The sequence below is a fragment of the Uranotaenia lowii genome, chromosome 3, assembly GCF_029784155.1.
Source record: "Uranotaenia lowii strain MFRU-FL chromosome 3, ASM2978415v1, whole genome shotgun sequence".
Taxonomy (NCBI): Eukaryota; Metazoa; Arthropoda; class Insecta; order Diptera; family Culicidae; genus Uranotaenia; species Uranotaenia lowii.
Window position 1 is genome coordinate 112,019,283 of NC_073693.1, and position 19,703 is coordinate 112,038,985.

The 19,703-nt window shown below is 34.5% G+C and overlaps 1 protein-coding gene across 2 annotated transcripts in view; it reads left to right on the top strand.

Moving 5' to 3' along the window:
• Nucleotides 1–18,196, top strand: part of LOC129754711 (uncharacterized) — a 60,699-nt gene extending 42,503 nt beyond the window's left edge. The window contains exons 3-4 of one of the 2 annotated variants that reach the window (XM_055750923.1): nt 17,157–17,552; nt 17,610–18,196. In XM_055750923.1, coding sequence (XP_055606898.1) covers nt 17,157–17,552; nt 17,610–17,800 — 587 coding nt within the window. In that variant the 3' untranslated portion in view covers nt 17,801–18,196. Of the gene's footprint in view, nt 1–17,156 lie in introns of both variants that reach the window. The other variant, XM_055750922.1, reaches the window with a different exon arrangement.
• The last annotated feature ends 1,507 nt before the right edge of the window (nt 18,197–19,703 follow it).

The window sequence follows — 19,703 nt, forward strand, 5'->3', positions numbered from 1 at the left end:
GGTTGAAAGCGAATTTTCCATTCAACTGACATCACAATCCGTGCAAAATCGTCTTCATAAGAAAGGTCTTAACCGCAGAGTAGCGCTTTAGAAGCCATGGTTGTCCGCAAAAAATATCAAAAAAAGATTGAAGAGGGCCCTGGACCACATTTCATGGACCAATGATGACTGGAATAAGGTGATTTGGTCAGATGGTATCACAAGAAAATGGCGGCGAACCGGTGAAAGTTTGAAAAAGGAGTGTTTGTGGCCTACAGTCAAGCATGGCGGTGGTGCGTTACTCAACATACATTGATTTTTCAGCCAACTGAGCATAACTTTGATTTTCATTTGCAGGTAGAGTCATGGTGTGGGGATCTATGGCTACATCCGGCGTTGGAAAACTTAAATTCATCGATGGAATCATGACCAAGGAGGTTTATTTGGATATTTTGAAGCGGAAACTACCAGCGTCTGCACAAAAGCTAAAGTTGAGGCGCAGATATACGTTCCAACAAGACGGAGATCCGAAACACACCTCGAAGCTGGTTTCGCAATGGTTCAAAGAAAAGCGTATCAAGATTATGGAGTAGCCAGCACAGTCTCCCGATCTTAATCCGATCGAGCATCCCTGGTCAATTTTGAAAATTAAGGTTCATCATCAAAAACCAACAAGCATTCAGCAATTGCGTCAGGAAATCTCAACTGAATGGGACAAAACCACCCCGGAAACAACTGCTAGGCTTGTTGAATCGATGCCACGACGTTGTCAAGCAGTTATTGAAGCCAAAGGAGGTCACACGAAGTACTAAAGCTATGTGAGACAGAGGGGTGGATAAACTTTTTTTGCGTTATTTTTTTTTTTTTTAACATCATATCTCAAATGCAACAGAATGTGTTTTTTATTTGGAACTTGAATGAATTGACTTTGTTTTAACATAAATAATAATAAACTGAACAACAATCAACTGTGTTTTAATTTTCCGTAGGGATTTTTGGAATAAACCTTGTTTTTCGCTTGGGGTGGATAAACTTTTTTTGCATACTGTAAGTAGCTAACAGCGGTGTGTAAACTCGCTTCGGAAAGAATCATTCGGCTGATTTTTTCTGAGTTTAACTTGTTGTGTGCAGATTGATTTTATCTTCGTTCCAATCATGACATGATTACACACAAAACGAAGAGAACAGTTCCGAGTTGATGTTTTCCATGCCTCGCAGGAATAAAATCACACCAACGAAACAACAAAACGAAGTTTACCGTACACGAATGCTCACGAGCGATCGTTGCCCGACGGACCGAATTAACATTCCTCGCACCCTTCTCTCGCTCGTTTCCCGTTCCCTTGTATCTATCACTTTTAGCTACGCCCCCATGCGTTGTCCGATTGATGTGTTCGGCTGCCGAACGAAAACGAATTTTTCTTTAATTCGCAGAACTGTTCGTTTGCTTCGCTGATGTTTCCCCCGATTGTTGTTTACTCATGCCGAGTTTACCCGAAGCTTACTTCCTGGTGCTTTCCGAGTTGAACTTTAGATAGCATCATTGCAGATTGAGTTAAACGAAATAAAATCGTTCTGCAAAGAAGGGCAAAGTGCGAGTATGTAGACTCGCGATTTTAACATCTCTGGTAGCTAATGGATCAAGTAGGCTATTGCTTAATATGACAGCAATAAAACATGGTTGCATTGATTTTTTAAATATCCAAACATTTATTGTGTGAATAATTTCTATTTTGTTTTGAGTAAAACTAAAATATATCATTTTTTATCCCTTTTGAACACATGTTGTAGAGACAACCCAGATAACCAGAAATCGTAAAGTAGTGTTCATTGTAGATTGTATAAGGATCCAGTTTAAATTGGAATTGTATAAACATCATGTTGTAGCTAAACCAAGTTATATTTTATCGTTTATGGTTTGTATAGTTCATTATATACGATAATATTTTGTTAATCGTATACAAAGATCAATAAAGTTGTTTTGAATCGCAGTAGAATTGTGTAAAGCTCAACATTTAATCCCACTGTACAATTAAGCAATCTTCCATGCTTGCGATCTATGATGACATATTATTTCCATTAAAGGTCGTACAGTAATTGTGAGAACATCGTATAATGGAACTTAAACAATCTGCAGATTGTCGAATTGTTTTACAGTACAGTAAATAGCTAGCTAAGATCGCACAGCACTGAATACAATTACAGATTGTAATAGAATCGTCTATGAGATAGGTTAAAGTTGTATGTCAAAAAACGGCATCTATAAATAGATTTGGAGTCCGAAATGATGCAGTCAGTGGTATTTTATACGATCAACTGAATTGTCAACGGCACTCTCAACTGTACATGAACAAATTTGCTTGTTTGTATCAACATGAAATGGCACTGAGGTAGTATCGAAGGACAGGGATCGGAACGTTGTGAGTTCGAGACTGAGGGAAGGTATAGATGAAGTTGTATATAGTTAAATTTTTTTTTGCAGTAAATATTAAACCTTTAATGCATAGTGTTGTTTTAAAACAACACTAATCAAAATCCAAATATCTTGAAAACGCGTGAATATTTTTGAGTGATGTATTCACATAAAATATTCTAGAGATTAAAAGAAAATAGCTCATGGTATTTTTACAACGGTAGGTATTTTAAAGTGTGTGTGAGATATCGAACAAAGTATGCGGAAAAATTGCATAAATCAAATTTATTTGTTTTTTTTGAAAAAAGCAGTTTTTAGAAAATTGCTGTTATCTCTTCAGATTTGCAAATTCTAACAAATTTTTTAGTCTCAATCAATAACAAACACCTTCCTGCACTCAATTAACAAGGTTTTGAATAAATTAGCAAAATCGTATTGAAATGAACTAAGAATTTCAAAAAATATTTTTCAACTTTGATGGGCCATAACTTTTATAATACTCAAAATAACGACTTCAAACCTGTTGAGTTTTTTTATTCGAATCAAAATGTTATTATTTCACTGAATCAATAACTGCAATTCTCATTTTAAAAAAGTCATGCATTAAAGGGTTAAATTCTATTGTATTTATGTTCACGGCGATTCATAGTAAAATCGTAATAAGAGAAAAATATAATTGCTTTGGGATACAATAACAATAAATTGTATTAAATGGTGAAGAAAGTTGTACAAACCTCAGGCTACCTGCAAATGGAAATTGTAATCAAATTGTAAGACAAGCATTAGAAAGTTGTAAGTTGTATAATCCTAAGATTTTGTTCAAAGCAAAGTTGCCATCAAATTGTTGAAAACGCAACAAAGTTATATATTTTCAAGGTGAGTAAAGTTTGGTTCGTATATTTCCTCCACTTTGGTACGTACAGGCTCATAAAGAATATTCTATACAACTTTTCCAGATTGTACAAAAGTGTGTATATCTCAGAAACAATTGAAATATACTGACCAAAATGTTCACTGGGAACTTACTTATAGAAAAAAATGTAGTTTATTAAAAATTAAGTTGGTTAACAGACACTAAGCATCTAACCGAAAGGGATTTATTGAAGGTTATAGAAAGTTTGTATTCCAAAAAATCTAAAAAAAATTTAAAAAAAAAACTAAATGAGCTGCATTTCAAATTCGATTGAGTTCAAGTTTTTCTGGCAAAACATTATCAAAAGAAATCCCAAAAGTACGAAAATTGTCCGAAAACATGTTTCACTAAAACGTGAATATGAGCTATGGGATATGAGCCAAGAAGCTCATGTTTAAAGTTCTGATCTGGAATTAAGATTCAGAAATTATTTTTTGTTTTGTAAATTCCGATATCTTATTGAAATCCGTAAACAGATGCATAATTCGTATTTTGAATTTTCTATTAGATCCATCTCGTAAACGAAATAAGCGACAAAAATATCAAGATGACTGTGTAGTCGCAAGAGATCATACAACGAATTTGAAATTTACAAAATTTAATCTATAACTGTTGTGTATAAAGACTCATCCGAAAATCACAAATATCAAAAAGAATTCGAGAATTTGTTAAATGTTTTGTACAATGGAATATGATTTTATTTTTTTTTAATCCATCCACTGGATTTAAATTATGGAATTGGCGTTTAATTCCAAATATTTGCTGATAAAGAAACATGTAATCCTAATGTTTAAAAAATACCGCTGGAAATATAATATATTCTTGGTGTATTTTTTAAAATTATTTGCATATATTGCAGTTTTTTCAAGAGACAAATTTCAAACTAAAATCTTAAATTTAGATAAAGTTTGTGAGTATCACGTTTTGGCTGCTTAGTTGTAATCTTTTACTTTTACTTTTGAAAATTTGAATCATCTTAGTTTTGTCATGTTCTTTCACGTGGAAAAGGAATTTTTGATGAAACATTAATAAGTCACACAAACGCAACCAATTTGCAAATCATAGCTTGAGGGGAATCGTGGGCGACATTTTGTGGGGTATGTTAGGCCACCTATATTTTTATGTTTTTTCACACTTTCAGAACTCAAAATGCGTTCTTCCTATCGGTAAAGTTTTCTGATGCTAAATGAAGAGTTATGAAAAATCTTTTGTCCATCCTTTATAAGGAATTTTGCTGAGATATTCGCATACCAGGAAGTCGAAATCATTTGATTATACACAACTCTCATTTTAATTTCATCATCTGAAATTCCTTAAAAATAACGAAATGAATTATGAAACTACAAATTTGAGTCAACTTTTCATGTTATTTGGTCCCAAATCCCCAAAATATTATTTTTTTTTTAAACAGTTAGAACTTGGGGAAAATAACTTATTGAAAATTAAAAAAAAACAATAGCCATATGACACGTTAGAAATGTAAAAAAAACCCTTACCATTCATATTTATCGTTAGATATATCATTTATAATAAATAAGTTATGGAGCATAGAAAGAAAGTGGCCCATGATTCCCCACTCTCCCATGTTTATTTCATATTCGAAATATTTAAAACTATTGGTGATTAAATAATCAAAGAAAAATTAAAAATAAAACTCACAAAAAATGTCATCAGACTACATAACTAAAAATTTAAATGAAAGATATTTGGGAATTTTTTTCGAGTTACTTTCTTTTTCGGACCCATAGCTTAATAAAACATGGATAAAGTTGAGGCTCAGGTTACCGAAATTAGGATGTTTTGAGATTATTAGGATCTTCGATATATGTTAAAAAGCAGTTCTGTTGCCTTTCTAAACCTTTAAAAAGAAAATCACGAATATTGACGCTCTCTGGAGCCCCGACTAAAAATGTAGAATTTTTTTCCAACATCTTCGGATTCACATGCGATAGTTTTTGTTGAATTGTTTAACGTAACCACTGACTGATTACGAAAACGCAAATGAAAAAATAGATCTTTTTCTGACAGCTTCAATAACTCTCTGGAGCCACGATTTTGGCACTTCATCGTTTGAAGCCACTTGTTTTTTCACGTTATTCATCCCAAGGCTTTTGTGTTAAAAGGTGATTATTAATAACGATTCTTGAATTCATTTTGATGCACTCAAATGTAAATTAATTAAGATAGCAATCCAATAACGCGAGCATCAAAACTTAGATCAATTACATAAAAGAAATGCAAAGCCCCTTACATCTTCTCGCAATGTGTGTAATTCTCCTCGATGTTCGCCTTAAAATTTTAGCTCAAGAAGTGTGACACAAATATTTTGTACTTAATATTTCAAAGTAGGGAACCATCTGGAGGCGATCGAAGTTAAGACATTCTTGGTAACTTGACTTTGATCGATGTGAATGCTAGGCCGTTGATGTCTCTTTAGCATTTCAATCGATCACACAGATCGATAATCTGAAATGCTGATGTGAAAAATGAAAATCTTCTATTTCCCAATATTCATTGAGTTAGACGATGCAAACTTTGTTGGCCAAATAGAATGACTGCTTGAAAAAAAAAAAACAAGTTAGCAAACTTCTCGACGAAACACGCCAATTTTTCTTTTTTAGAAATTCTCCATGGGACAATGCTGATGTACATGTTCTTGCTGAGAAATATGTTTGCTGTCATGCAAAAAAAAAGTTGTTCACTTACATTTGGGTATTTTCTCAATATCAAAAATTTTTAGCTCACTGTTAAATTTATTAGGACTTCTAGAACGATTTACCACATCAATTTTGACGCATAGTTGATTTCCAGCTGTTTTGGGGTCTCTCAACGGCACTTTCCAAGATTTTTCACGATCTTGCCCAAAAATTTTGGTCAATAAATTTATGCATCAGACGCTATCTCAAAATTTTGCTCATGTAAACATTAGAACACATGTTAACTGAAAATTTCAAAAATTTTCATCCATCCGTTTAAAAGTGATTTGCAAATAAAAGTGATGCATTTTTTTTCGAATACAGTTCTACAACCACTTTTTTATATTTTTTGTGGTCATAATCTTAAAAAAATTGAAAAAATACATCCTCAGAATTTTTGAGAAATAAATGATATCTACGCCTTATGTTTTTTCTTTCTTTGATTTTTCATGTTTTTCTAATACTTCCCATCACCTTTGAAAATGTGTTCATTTTCAGGTACGAAGATGTAGGTACCAAGACGAAATCGAAATATTGGATTTGATTTCTGATCCACAGTCTATTTTCCGAAGCATGCTTTTTCGGATTTATTTTTCTTGGACTTTGAATAATTGAAAAATTGAATTGTTTTGAGGAAATATTTTCTGAAAAACAAATTTGGGTTACATTACGCGGTTTTCAAATCTCTAAGTATTGTAAAAATCGGTTGAGGAACACGAAAGGTATAGCGGTTTTAAGCGAGGAGTGTCAAATTGATATTCAAGGTGTGATTAAGGAGTTTTTTCCTGAGTTTTTAGAGTGCGTCCATAACCAAAGTAATGATGCAAAGTTAAAAATTTCAAGAAATCATTTAGGATCCCCGAGAAAGTTGTTTTATTTGGATGCACCAGAATAAAGTTACAAGCCACCAAACTACCAGTGCCTAGTGTCATATCGACACTCAAGAACGGGTTAGGGTTAAAAGAAAATCTCTTTCCATTGAGTTTCATAGTGTAAGTTTGTTTAATTTGTATCGTCACATTTCCTCGTACTACATTAAACACAATTTGAGTTTGCAACATGAGTAAAATTTTTCTCGCGTTTTTAGTTTTATATTTTTTGTTCATTTGCTACCAGACGTGCTAAGACCAGTTAGCGTCCATTACCAGGGGGTCCAATTGAGCCTTTTGGCGTGAAGAAGTTTGGTGGGTCGCTACAAAAAATGCTCAATAAATAACACCCAAGCCACCAAAAGTTCGGATAACATTCCTCTATCAGATTTGATCAGCTTAATCGAGTATGCTAATACAACTTCTTTTAAGCTCAATTTTTAAGTAGTTAAACGAACTTTAAAGTTGAAAAAAAAATTCGCATAAATCGCCAAACAACTTCTAACCAGCTTCAAAATTCATTTTATAAGCAGCATAAAAAATCGAAAAAATTACTCTTTCGCTCCTCCAATTAATTTGCCTTCTCAAGTCCGCTATAAATTCGATTCATATTAATCAACCATATTTGTTACTAACTCTCATTACATTTAAAAAACATGTTCTTACCAAGCCTCGAACCCGAGCTCACCGCTTAAAAGTCGAGATCCATACTTGTTGCCCTGTATGAACATCATGAGTAGGCAAATGACTTTCAGATTCTTAATTTCTACTTAGTTCCCACTTTCAAGTTGATAAAAAGTTCTTCCGGAACTAATTGTGTACTTCACGTTGTGTTTATTTTTGCAAACACGTGTTTAAGTTCGAAAGTGTCTATAACGCGAAGTTGCTTTTGAACGCCCGTTGGAACTAATTACAAACTTTCAAGTTTACAAAATAGTACAACAGAAACTTTTTTACGAACTATTGAGCTGTACAAAAAGACTTGCAACCCTTTGATAGCTACTTGATTTTGAAAAAAAAAAATGAATGGTACGTAACAAGTAGATTGTTTTTTCTTCATACAAACTTTAAAGTTCCCAAAAAGTAGAAACAGAGACCAACCCAAGTAACACAGATTCAGCCAACTAGCATTTCGATGTTTTATTATGGTTTTATTATGGCTTTTTTTGTGCAGCTCGTTTTATGACGGTTTTATTATGGTCATGCAAAATGCTTATATTCTTGAATCGATCATCTGTTTTCAGATAGTTCTGAAAACTCTCATAAATCTTCCATTAAACATACTGTTTTAGTTATTTAGAAAGAGTTAGGAATGCTACGTTTAAACTATAATAAAACACAAACTTAGAAGTTTGCTCCAAGCTTTTTTTTGCATGTTCTATAATAGCACTCAGTGCCTGATTATTAAACCGCCATAAAACTTAGTGACAGTTCTCGATCAAGACGTCAAAACAGGACACGCTCAGATTAGATAGCACATATTTGAATAGGAATTCCCATTTTTACAAATTTTTGATAAGTTCTGTGTGTTGATTTTGAGTTGAAATAATAAAAAATTATAAAAATCTAAGAAAACTTCGAATTACCGGAAGTGGAATGAAACTCTACAATATGAGTATTGAGTGAAAGGGTTCAAATAGGAGGGACAAAATTTGTTGCTTGACGCCATCATTAATACAAGATGGCGGCTTCCGCTTTTATTTTCAAAGTTGTAAATAACTGAAAATATCATGAAACCTTTTTAATATTGATATTCGGAGAAAGTAATAAACGAGTAGAAGTCGAATTTCGTTGTCCGTCGCCATCTTAAATTCCAAGATGGCGGCTACCACTCAACTTGAAAATACTGTATATGACTGGAAATTGCATAAAACCCTTACAATATGGGTAAAAGTTGAAAGAGATCAACCGGTAGAAGTAAAATTTCGTTGTCTGACGCCATCTTAAAATCCAAGATGGCGGCTTCCGCTGCACTTTGAAATGTAGAAAATGACTAAAAATGATATGAAACCCAAACAATATTGGTATTGGGTAAAAGGGCTATACGAGTAGAAGTCGAATTTCGCTATCTGACGCCATCTTGAAATCCAAGATGGCGGCTTACGATAAACTTTTAAAATGCTATAAATCATTGAATATCGCATGAAACCTTCAAAATATGGATATTTTTGAATTGGGATAAGCTATAAGAAGTTAATTTTTGCTTTTTGGCGCTATATTGAAATCCAAGATGGTGGCTTCAGCAGAACTCAAAAATACTGTAAATGAATGAAAAAGGTATGAAACCCCCAAAATATATTGTATTCGATAATAAGGCTAAACGATAGAAGTCGAATATCTTATTTCGCGTTTCTCTGAAATGCTTTAAGTGTTGCCCTTTCACCCAATACCCCAATTCAAGATGGCGTTTGATAGCAAACTTCGACTTCTACTCGTTTGGCCCTTTAACCCAATACCCATATTGTAGGAGCTTCATGCTATTTTTAGTAATTAACAACATTTTCAAATTCAGTGGAAGCCGCCATCTTGGATTTCGAGATGCACTTGATTGCGAAATTTTACTTTTCTAGTTAAGCCCTTTAGCCAATACCCATATTGTGGGGGTTTCATGCAATTTTTAGTTAATCCTGCATTTTAAGGTTCAGCGAAAGTCACCATCTTGGATTTCAAGATGGCGTCTGATAGAGAAATTCCTCTTAAACTGGTTAATCCATTTTAGCCAATGACCATATTGTGGGAATTTCAAGTGACTTTCAGTGATTTCAATCATTTTAATGTTTAGTGGAAGCCGCCATCTTGGATTTCAAGATGACGCCTGATATCGAAATTTGTATTCTACTCGTTGATCCTTTTCAATTTATATCCATATTGGGGGAGTTTCATGTGATTTTCAGTGATTAACAGAATTTTAAAGTTCAGTGGAAGCCGCCATCTTGGATTTCAAGATGACGTCCGATAGCAAAATACGACTTCTAGTTTAGCCCTTTCTCCAAATACCAATATTGTGGGTCTTTCATGCGATTTCCAGTGATTACCAGCATTTCAAAGTTTATCGGAACCCACCATCTTGGATTTCAAGATGGCGTCGGAAAGAAAAAAAATCGACTTCTTCTAGTTTAGCCCGTTCACCTAATACCCGTATAGAGGTGGTTTAATGCGACTTTTTGTCATTTACAGCATTAAAAGATGAGCGGATGCCGCCATCTTGAATTTCAAAATGGCGTCTCAAAGCGAAATTCGACTTCTACTCGTTAAGCCCTTTCACTCAATACCCATATTGTTGGGGTTTCATGCGATTTAAAGTCATTTACAACATTTTAAAGTTCAGCAGAAGCCCCCATCTTGGATTTCAAGATGGCGTCAGACAACGAAATTTGACTTCAACTCATGATTTATTCCACGGGTCATTCACAACCAATCCCTATTTATTAAAAAAGTCTGTCCTCATTTACTGTACTAATGATTAACAACTCAGAAATGAGGAACTCATCCTAAGCGTGTAATTGGTTGGCTTGCGAGAGAAACGTCAAATCGTAGCTTTTTTTGGGGTCATCATTAAACCATAATAAAACTATGAATTGACTCACGCCATGTTGGTTGCAAAATCGAAGGGCACAAAATGACGCCATGTTGATGGATTCACAATGCAAGCATTGAAAAATATTTTTTCAGGCCTTTTTCCATGAATTCCATCATGATTGACCATCAGATTTGACGAGGCGCATTTATTTTAAGATACTATTTCATATACATTTTACCTAAAATCTTGACTGGCAGTAGAAAAGAAGCTCAATATATGGTTAAAACATTGGATTTTTAGCTATTAATTTTACCAAATCATATCTGAATAATGCAATCATCATTCATCAACCATTATGGTTGCTGGAAAAAATAAAAAAAAAACTCCGAGAACTGACAGAACCGAAAAAAACAAAAAATTCTAGCATGTTTTATAATAGCTTTTTAAAAGCTTTGGCGACCAACATTTATGACCAACAATTATATGTCTTGATGACGTTTCTAGGGTAGGGCCAAATAGCCTGATTTTGGCTTTATTAGAGTCCAGGTGATGTTATAGAATGCGCTTTAGCTTTTTATGAAGATTAATGAGATAGTCCAAACGATATTTTGCTGACCATAATAAAGCTAAAATTGTTACTTGGGAAGAGTTAAACTCCTATCAAAAAGAAAAAAAAACAGAAATTAAAACAGTATTTTAGAGTTTTTTTTTAGTATTGGCTGAACTTGATAAATAATGAAGTTCCATGGACTTCGAAAAAACATTTTGAACAGCAAAAAATTTCCACAAAACTTTTGTACAGCTATATATGAACTTATTTATTAGTTCGTTTCTTAAGGGATATTCGAACTTTTGGTTGCTCGGGAAGCCAACCCAAGCAACCAAAAGTCTCATAAAACAGGTACAAAAACGCTTACTCAGCCCCATCATTCATATGAAGTACGTTCTATGCAGCTCAAAATTTAAGTTCTTATTGATACTTTCAAGTTCCAAAACAAGTTTAATGATCTTCTATTCAGCTTCCAGCGGCCTCTTTATTCAGCTTCCAAAAAATCGCAAAATGAGCAAAAAAATTTCTTCCTATTTCAACTGAACCGTTGGCTTCGGTTCATATCATCTTCTCTTGATTATTTACTGTGTTCTGAACCGGTGCCGCCGTGATGTCACGCGCCGGATTTCAAACTCGACAAATTGTTCAATTGCTTCATTCCTAAATTTCCTACATATATCGCATCAGAATGGTCACTCATGTACAAAATTACTTATTGAAAAAGAAAACTTGCCCGGCTTGGGGATCGTACCCCGACCTTCGTGGTGAGAATCGAACACGCTACCACGAGACCACGTCTTGATGTTGTTCTAACTGAAACTAAAACTTGAAGAGGTGATTTGATTTTGATAGCACATCAATGCACTTTTTGTGACTTATCAAATCCCGTTTGAGCACTTTTGTGCCCTTTATGTGACTTACCAAATCCCGTATTGGGCACTTTTGTGCCTTTTATGTGACTTAAGTCCCGTATAACGTACGTATAGATCACTTTTGCAGCTTTCAAGTTCGTTAATGAGCACATATAGTTCACTAATGGGAATTGGGCAAAACAAGTCACATACAACGTACATATTAATCACTTTTGCAACTTTCAAGTTCATTAATGATTACATAGAGTTCACTGAAGGGAATTGGGCAGTTGATTCTCTTTGTCAGCCAATATGTAACTTTCAATGCCTTTATTCAAGTTAATATGTGACTTTTGGTTGCTTGGGAAATAACTGACCTGTACAAAATTTCAGCTCAATCGGATTTGATTTAGGGATGTCTCAAAACGCTCAAAGTTTTGGTTTTTTACCCTCAAATTCCTTAATGCCAAAAATTGTGTTAAATAAACGTTAACAAAACTTTTTCGCTGAAGATGATGATTTTACTGATATATTGTTTATAGGTGGGTAATTGGAGAAAGTATGCAAATATGTTCATTTTTTTTCCTGTTGCTTTTTAACTTGTTGTTGCTGTCATACTCAAAAATTTATGATTTTGATCGTGTTTCAAATATTTTTTCATGTGACTTAGTTTAAAGAAATCTATATTTTCGTTTTTACACTTATTGCAAAAAAATTCAAGTAACATTGTCTTTATTTTCTAACATTCGGTCTCCAAGAATAGCATTGCTAATAAAACTTGAAGAAACATATATTGAAGTCTAAATTCAAGCGGAATTTGAGCCTTTGGGGCCTTTTCTCAACAGATGAATTCAAGCTTCATTCAATGGGAATTAAGATCTAGTTTCTTTACATGTATTTTTTATTTAATCTCCAAAATACTTTACAAAATATTTTATTTTTGTAGAACTATAACTTTTTTTGTTTCGATTATAGTCGTTTTAACATCTTTATTTCATTCACGAGTTATATCAACGATACTGTTGGCGGACAGTCATTGAAAAACTTATCCTGTACTACTGTGTTCGATGTTTATTTACTCTTAGGCTCGAACTCATGGACATCAGCTCAGGAAGCAACTGACTTGCCAACTGAGTTATATCACATGCCCCAAATAGAAATATTACGATAACGATCTTCTAATATAAAGATGAGTTGGACTATATATGTTTGTTTGTAAGCACCTTATACAAATCGACACCACTTAACCGATCAGCCTGAAATTTGGTACAGAGATGTATTCGGACCAGGGTAAGGTTTTAGTAATAGTTCTGAGACCCTCCCACCTAAGAAAAGAGACCCTCCCATACAACTTTCGTTTTTATTCCCACAAATCAAAAGTCATGGCACCCATTTTATCAACCAATTTTTTTTTTCTTGGCGGGTTGTTTTCACCATCACCATGGGCTGGACATTAGCAGCAACCATCCAGCAGTTCATGTGCACTGGACAGCAAATCAAAGCTTGCTCAGAATTAAAAATTTGAAAAAGGAAATTTTGGCGGGTGTTTTTTATTCTTCTACTGATTAAAGCACGTGGTACCAGTACGAGGTATTTGATAGCAATAATGAGCTTTGATTTAGGATTGAAAAATACAATTACCCTGTTAGAAATATATTGACTAGAACTGTAGTGGTTTTCAAAGTGCTCCCTACCGCTGCTGGCCTTGGGGGCCTTGAGAGTCTACAAGAATATACGGTGAACTGAACAGAGAATTGACTTCCTCAGCTGAATAACTATTTAGACTAAATGCTGAAAAACTAATGAACAGATTTTCATAAACTCCAGCTGTCAGTCAGTCAGGCAGAAAATGTCAGTCATATGAAGTTGTCAAATTGGGAGATGATCCTGTAGAGAGAGTCAACAAGATTAGAGATCTTGGAGTTTTATTGGACTCAAAACTTATCTATGTAGATCACTATAACTCGATAATTCAGAAATCGAACAGTATGCTAGCATTTATAAAACCCATACACAATAAAAACATTGTACACAGCTTATGTTAGATCCATTCTTGAGTATTGTAACGTTGTTTGGTCGCCTTTTCAAATTTCACAAAAAAGCTGTTTGGAATCAGTCCAGAAACCAATTGTTCTATTCGCTTTACGAAATTTAGGATAGTCTCAGAGCTATGAATCACGTTGCCTGCTTATAAACATATAAACATTAAGTGTAAGAAGAGAGTTCGCTGCAATCTGTTTCGTGAACGACATAATTAATCAGCGCGTTCAGTTTGCTTATTTTCTAAATCAATTAAACATTTATTGTCCGTGCCGTCATTTAGGAACAAGAAATCTTTTCATTATAACCCCTACTCGAACTGATTATGGAAAATATAGTCCAATGAATTGTTTAATGTATAGTTAAAATAAACATTATGAGAACATAGACTTTACTTTGTCAAAACAGCAGCTGAAAAAAGGTTTTTACGGTAACAGGCACCGAAGATCCTGACTTAATAAATGTAAAGAAAAATCATTATTATAAAAATTATTTGAAAATTGCAATCACTAGCATTAAGTTATTATATATGTAGCCTACAATGTTTGGCAATGAAATAAATGAAATGAAATAAATAAACCATTTTCATATTTTCAGAATTACTCATAGAATTTTTTTTTTTTGCAGATTCAGAGTTATATGTTGAAGGCTACAATTTCAACGCTTTGATAGCTGTCGGGGGATTAGAAAATTGATTTGATAATTGAATCTGGGGTTTTAAGTTTTATACAATTCTATTTCATTAACTTATTTATAAATTTTGATTTATTTTTGGTTATCAATGTGTTCAGTTCTACCATCCAATTTTGAGAAAACCATTTAGTATTGCGAATTCAAACAAATGTTATCTAAGAATTTTAACATTGATAACTCTTCACAATAATAAATGGGATGATTGTGTCCGAGAATATGTAGAAAAATTTAAATAGAACTCAAATAAGACCTTTCCCATGACATTAAAATGGTAATTTCGGTTCAGAGATGATTTGTTTTCAATAACTTCTGAAATTTTTTAGTGAAACTTTCAACATTTAAGAACAAGTCCAGAACAGAACAGGGTTAAATTAGACAGCAAAAAAAGTACACATACAAACATGCAAAATGAGTCTTAAACATCGTTCAACAACGTTCGGAAGTGTTTCTAGAAATTTCGTAGTAAATAAAACGTGAATATACCATTGTACAGGGAAATCATCCATCTTGAAAAGTGGAATTATCTCCAAAAGAGATTTTCATTAGATGGGGGATTAGAAAGATAAAAAAAATCATTTAAAGATAAACAATTTAAAGCCAAATCTATTCTAGCTTCCTTAAAACTGGTAGGTTTGTTTTGCGTGATAGGGAAAGGGAAAGAATATTATTTTGAATTTCTATTGCTTAAAACCTCAAAACTATAAGCTTTTCCTAAAAAATTTAAAAACGATAAACACAGTGAATAATCTTAACTATAAAAAGACTTACGAAACTGATGTGATCGCACATGGGCCAAATTTCTTAAAATGATCAATATAAAGCTTCCAACATTTCTAAAAATCAATCGACTCATTTTTATTTATATTTCATGTGAACCCGAGCAAGTCCGGGTAAATCAGCTAGTATCATATACAGTGAGGGGCAAAATAAAGTGTCCAAATATTTTTTTTATCATTTCTTTTATTCTTGTGGTTTCAATTCACCGAAAACACATCGTAATCATTTTTAAAATATTGTTTATTATGTTCTTTTCAATTTTTGTTAATGTTGTGCTGGTAAAAAAAGAAAGTTTTTCTGATAGAAAAAAAAAAACAATTAATATTCCAAAAAAAAAACGGGCAAAATAAAGTGTCCAACTCAAAAATCAATATAATTTCGATAAGATTCCATCGCGAGGCCCCTCGAATTTGTTTGTTTTGTGTATTTTGACGTTTCATAAACAACTGGCTTGGCTCCGGAGTATTCAAACAGGTGTCTAAATTCGAATAAGTTGTAAAATATAGAGAACGCATAAATTTCTGGTTCCATTCCGTTGTCCATCCGGAAACTGGTTGTTCGTGATGTGAATAACGGTCAAACGCACCGGGAAGTGGCCAAGCACTACGAAATCAGCAAGACAGCGGTATCAAAAATCATGAAGAAGATGAAAACGTTCGGATCGGAGATGGATCGCCCAGGAAGAGGACTGAAGCCCAAGACAGATGCCAGAACGGACAAGAAAATCATTCTTGAAGTGAAGAAAAACGCAATAATAACGATCCGGCAGATACAGGGAGAGCTCCAATTTTCGGTATTGCGTTGTACTGTCCGTCGCCGCATCCATGCAAAGGGGTACCATAGAAAGATCGCAGTGAGAAGGCCTTTCATCAGCCAGGTAAACAAGGCTAAGCGGCTCAAGTTCGTCAAAGAACACGTCGATATACGGCTCGAGTACTGGAAAACATTGATGTTGGCCGACGAATCCAAATTCGAGCTATTCAACCGGAAGAAGCGGGATCATATGTGGCGCAAGTCGGGTGATGAGCTCCAAGATCCCCATATCCAAGGAACAGTCAAGCACGGAGGAGGTAACGTGATGGTGTGGGGGTGTTTTTCTTGGGGTGGGATGGATAATTTGGTGAAAATTGACGGAATCATGACAGCTGAGTCATATTCCAATATCCTGCGGGAAAACTTCGAGGTATCCCTCATCAAGACGGGCCTCGAAGAGCGCTTCGTTTTACAGCAGAATAACGATCCGAAGCATACGGCCAATGTGATGAAGTCATTTTCCCGTTCCTGCCGCATCAAACCCCTTGAAAGACCCCCACAAAGTCCTGATCTGAACCCCATCGAAAATCTGTGGGCCATCCTCGATGCTCTGATTGATAAGGATAGTGTTAAAAATTAATTTTTTTTTTTGATGCCATGGAGCATGCGTGGGAGGAACTCGACCCACAACACTTGCACAACCTTGTTGAAAGTATACCAAAGCACTTGGAGGAGGTGTTGAAGGCCGAAGGAGGCCATACCCATTATTAAATCGTTCTTGTTTGCCTTCAGTTTGAATCAATTTGAAGCTGTACCGATCTGGACACTTTATTTTGCCCCTGTTTTTTTTTTTGGAATATTAACTGTTTTTTTTTTCTATCGAAAAAACTTTTTTTTACCAGCGCAACATTAACAAAAATTGGAAAGAACATAATAAACAATATTTAAAAAATGATTACGATGTGTTTTCGTTGAATTTTAACCAGAAAAATAAAAGAAATAGAAAAAAAATAATTTGGACACTTTATTTTGCCCCTCACTGTATTTATATCTAAAATAATGAAACTAATACAAAAACCATTTTTTATTATCTTGTTCACAGGTGTTGGCGAGCAAGTGAAGGAAGCCGTCCAAAACGTCACTCATGAAATCGAAGGTGTTCTCGGCAAAAAATCCACCAAAGACGGTTCGGATTCCAACGACGATGGTCATCCACAAATCAACGGCCACGACAAAGACGGTACGGACTATCAAATAATTCCACTCAAAGACAACTCTTCCTCCGGCGTGGACGAAAATCTGGAAAACATCAAAAACAATATCCTTAAAAAGGCTCAAAGTTTCGGCGAGGATGCCGATAAAATGGCCGATGACATCATGAAAGAAACGGAAGATCTCATCCGAGATGCGGAAACCGGCATCGTGGACTGCGCTTCAGAAATGACAACCCGAATCACGTCCTCAGAAGATGGCACCATCGAGATTCTCAACTTGGAAGGTAACGAAACTAGCACCCCGACCCATTCAATTGATAGCTTAAAAACCTCTTCACCAGAGCCTGAAATCGAACGGATACTGGACAACGAACCGAACTGTCCGCCCACGCCGGAAGCGACGATGAACAGCCTGATGGAGGTGGCTCCAGAGACAAAGTCCGAACCCTCCTCCGCTGAATCCGAAACCGTGGCTTCTGCGGCCGAGCAACAACAACAGCAAGAACACGACGAAAGCAAACGAGAAGCGTGAGTAAGGCAGCACCTCTGAAATTCAAAGCAATTTGAAGCCACGCGCACAGACGACGCACCATTTTTATTCCTCCTTATACCGCCAGCAGCTTCCGGTTGTGCATTCCCTCGTGGTCAGTCGCTGGGATTGACCAAAACCGGAAGTGTTATGCTCCACAAATACCACTACAACCTAGCTGCAATTTTTGTACAAATTTTCCCACGTCGATACTTTTCCCGGTAGCTAAGGGTATATTTTTACATAACAAAAAACAGCAGTCAATCGAAGAAGCAGCGGTGAATGTAAATATAGACAAATTTATTATGACAAAAAAAATGTTTCAAAATTATTTAAATAAATTTACCCAGTTTAATTGTAAAATATTTGTTATATTTTGTACCAATTTTATTTATCCTGAACAAAGTCACTCATTTTATTCATTTACAAAGAATGTAAAATAACAATTTTGCAAAAATAAAAACAAAAATATATTTCAATGTTGTACGCAACCGAACACATTAATTAGCAAAGAAATCACCCTTTTTCATTCTTAATGCAATCAACAACCCCCACCTCCCTCCCCTTTCTGGATCTCGAGTAGTATTAGTGATTGATAGACAAGAACCTAAACGTCACAGTATCGAAACACCTCCGACCGTTTTCGAATCTATTTTGGGTAAGTACCGAAGCATGGTTAACACTTGGAAAAAAGTAACAGTCTCTTGAATCCTGTTCTTTAATGATTATTACAAATTCCTATCTGTAAGCACGAAATATTTTGCACAAATTTTTCTTGACAGATCATCAAAATATGATTATTAGAGTTTCAAATATGATAAAGATCAGAAAAAGCAGTTCGATTGTTATAAGGAAAAGATACTCATTAAGCAGAATGAGTAGAGGGCGCGCCATTTGGATGTTTCTGAATCCATTATAGAATAACTCCGCTATTTTTCAACCGAGTTTCAAAAACAAATAAGGTTTTTCCAGGATTTTTTTTCATGAAATTTTGAACGAGAATTGTTCTGGCCATGATGCTACTGTTCATCTTATTTAAGTTTTATAAAAGAGGATTTTTTCCTTAAATTTTCTTTAAATATTGTTTTGAATAAAACCAATTTAAAACGCATAAATATGGTCTCCTTATATAGATGATTCGAAATATCGCTTGAACATATTTTTGCTAACATTTAAAAAAAAGTTTGTGACTAGATTCTCTCAGGATTGGTAAGAAAATTAACAATGTAAGAAATTGTGGCTCCATAGAGTATTATTGAAGATGGTTTATTAATCATTGATCAGTCATACAATTTACACGAAATTAAGGAAAGTTTTAAGTTGATCTTATTCTATTGAGATGTATTGATAGGATACACAAACACAAAATACGTCGTTTCTAGTGACGGTATTAACATTGCAATTGTATATGTTATGTGGAAGCAAACTACCTATCAGAAATCATTATAAAAAAAAACAGAAGCTTATAAAGATTCGATCTCGTTTGACTGGAATCACGGAAGAATTTGAAACTTCAGAAAATTTAAATGATTTCTTTGCTAACAGTGTCATGGTAATCCTCAGCAGCATTCCGGCAAGTACTAACGTCTTTGTGGATCAAATAACCTGCGATGGCAGAAGTTTCAGTTCATTTGAAACAATAAATTGTCAAGAGTTTGACGAAATCGTGAAAAATATGAAACCCAGGGCCGGTATCGACAAAGTTTCTTTGAAAATTTTTACAGATACTCTACCGGTCCTAACAAATCAGTTGACATAAAATTCTAAATACTAATCTAGAACTGAGAATAGTTCCTTCTACATGGAAACAATCGACTGTATACGTTATGATCGTCTCAAATTGCCTGTCGATGATTCAGTCTCCTGCTGGAGTGACAATGATCTAGGACAAGAAATATTTTCGGAG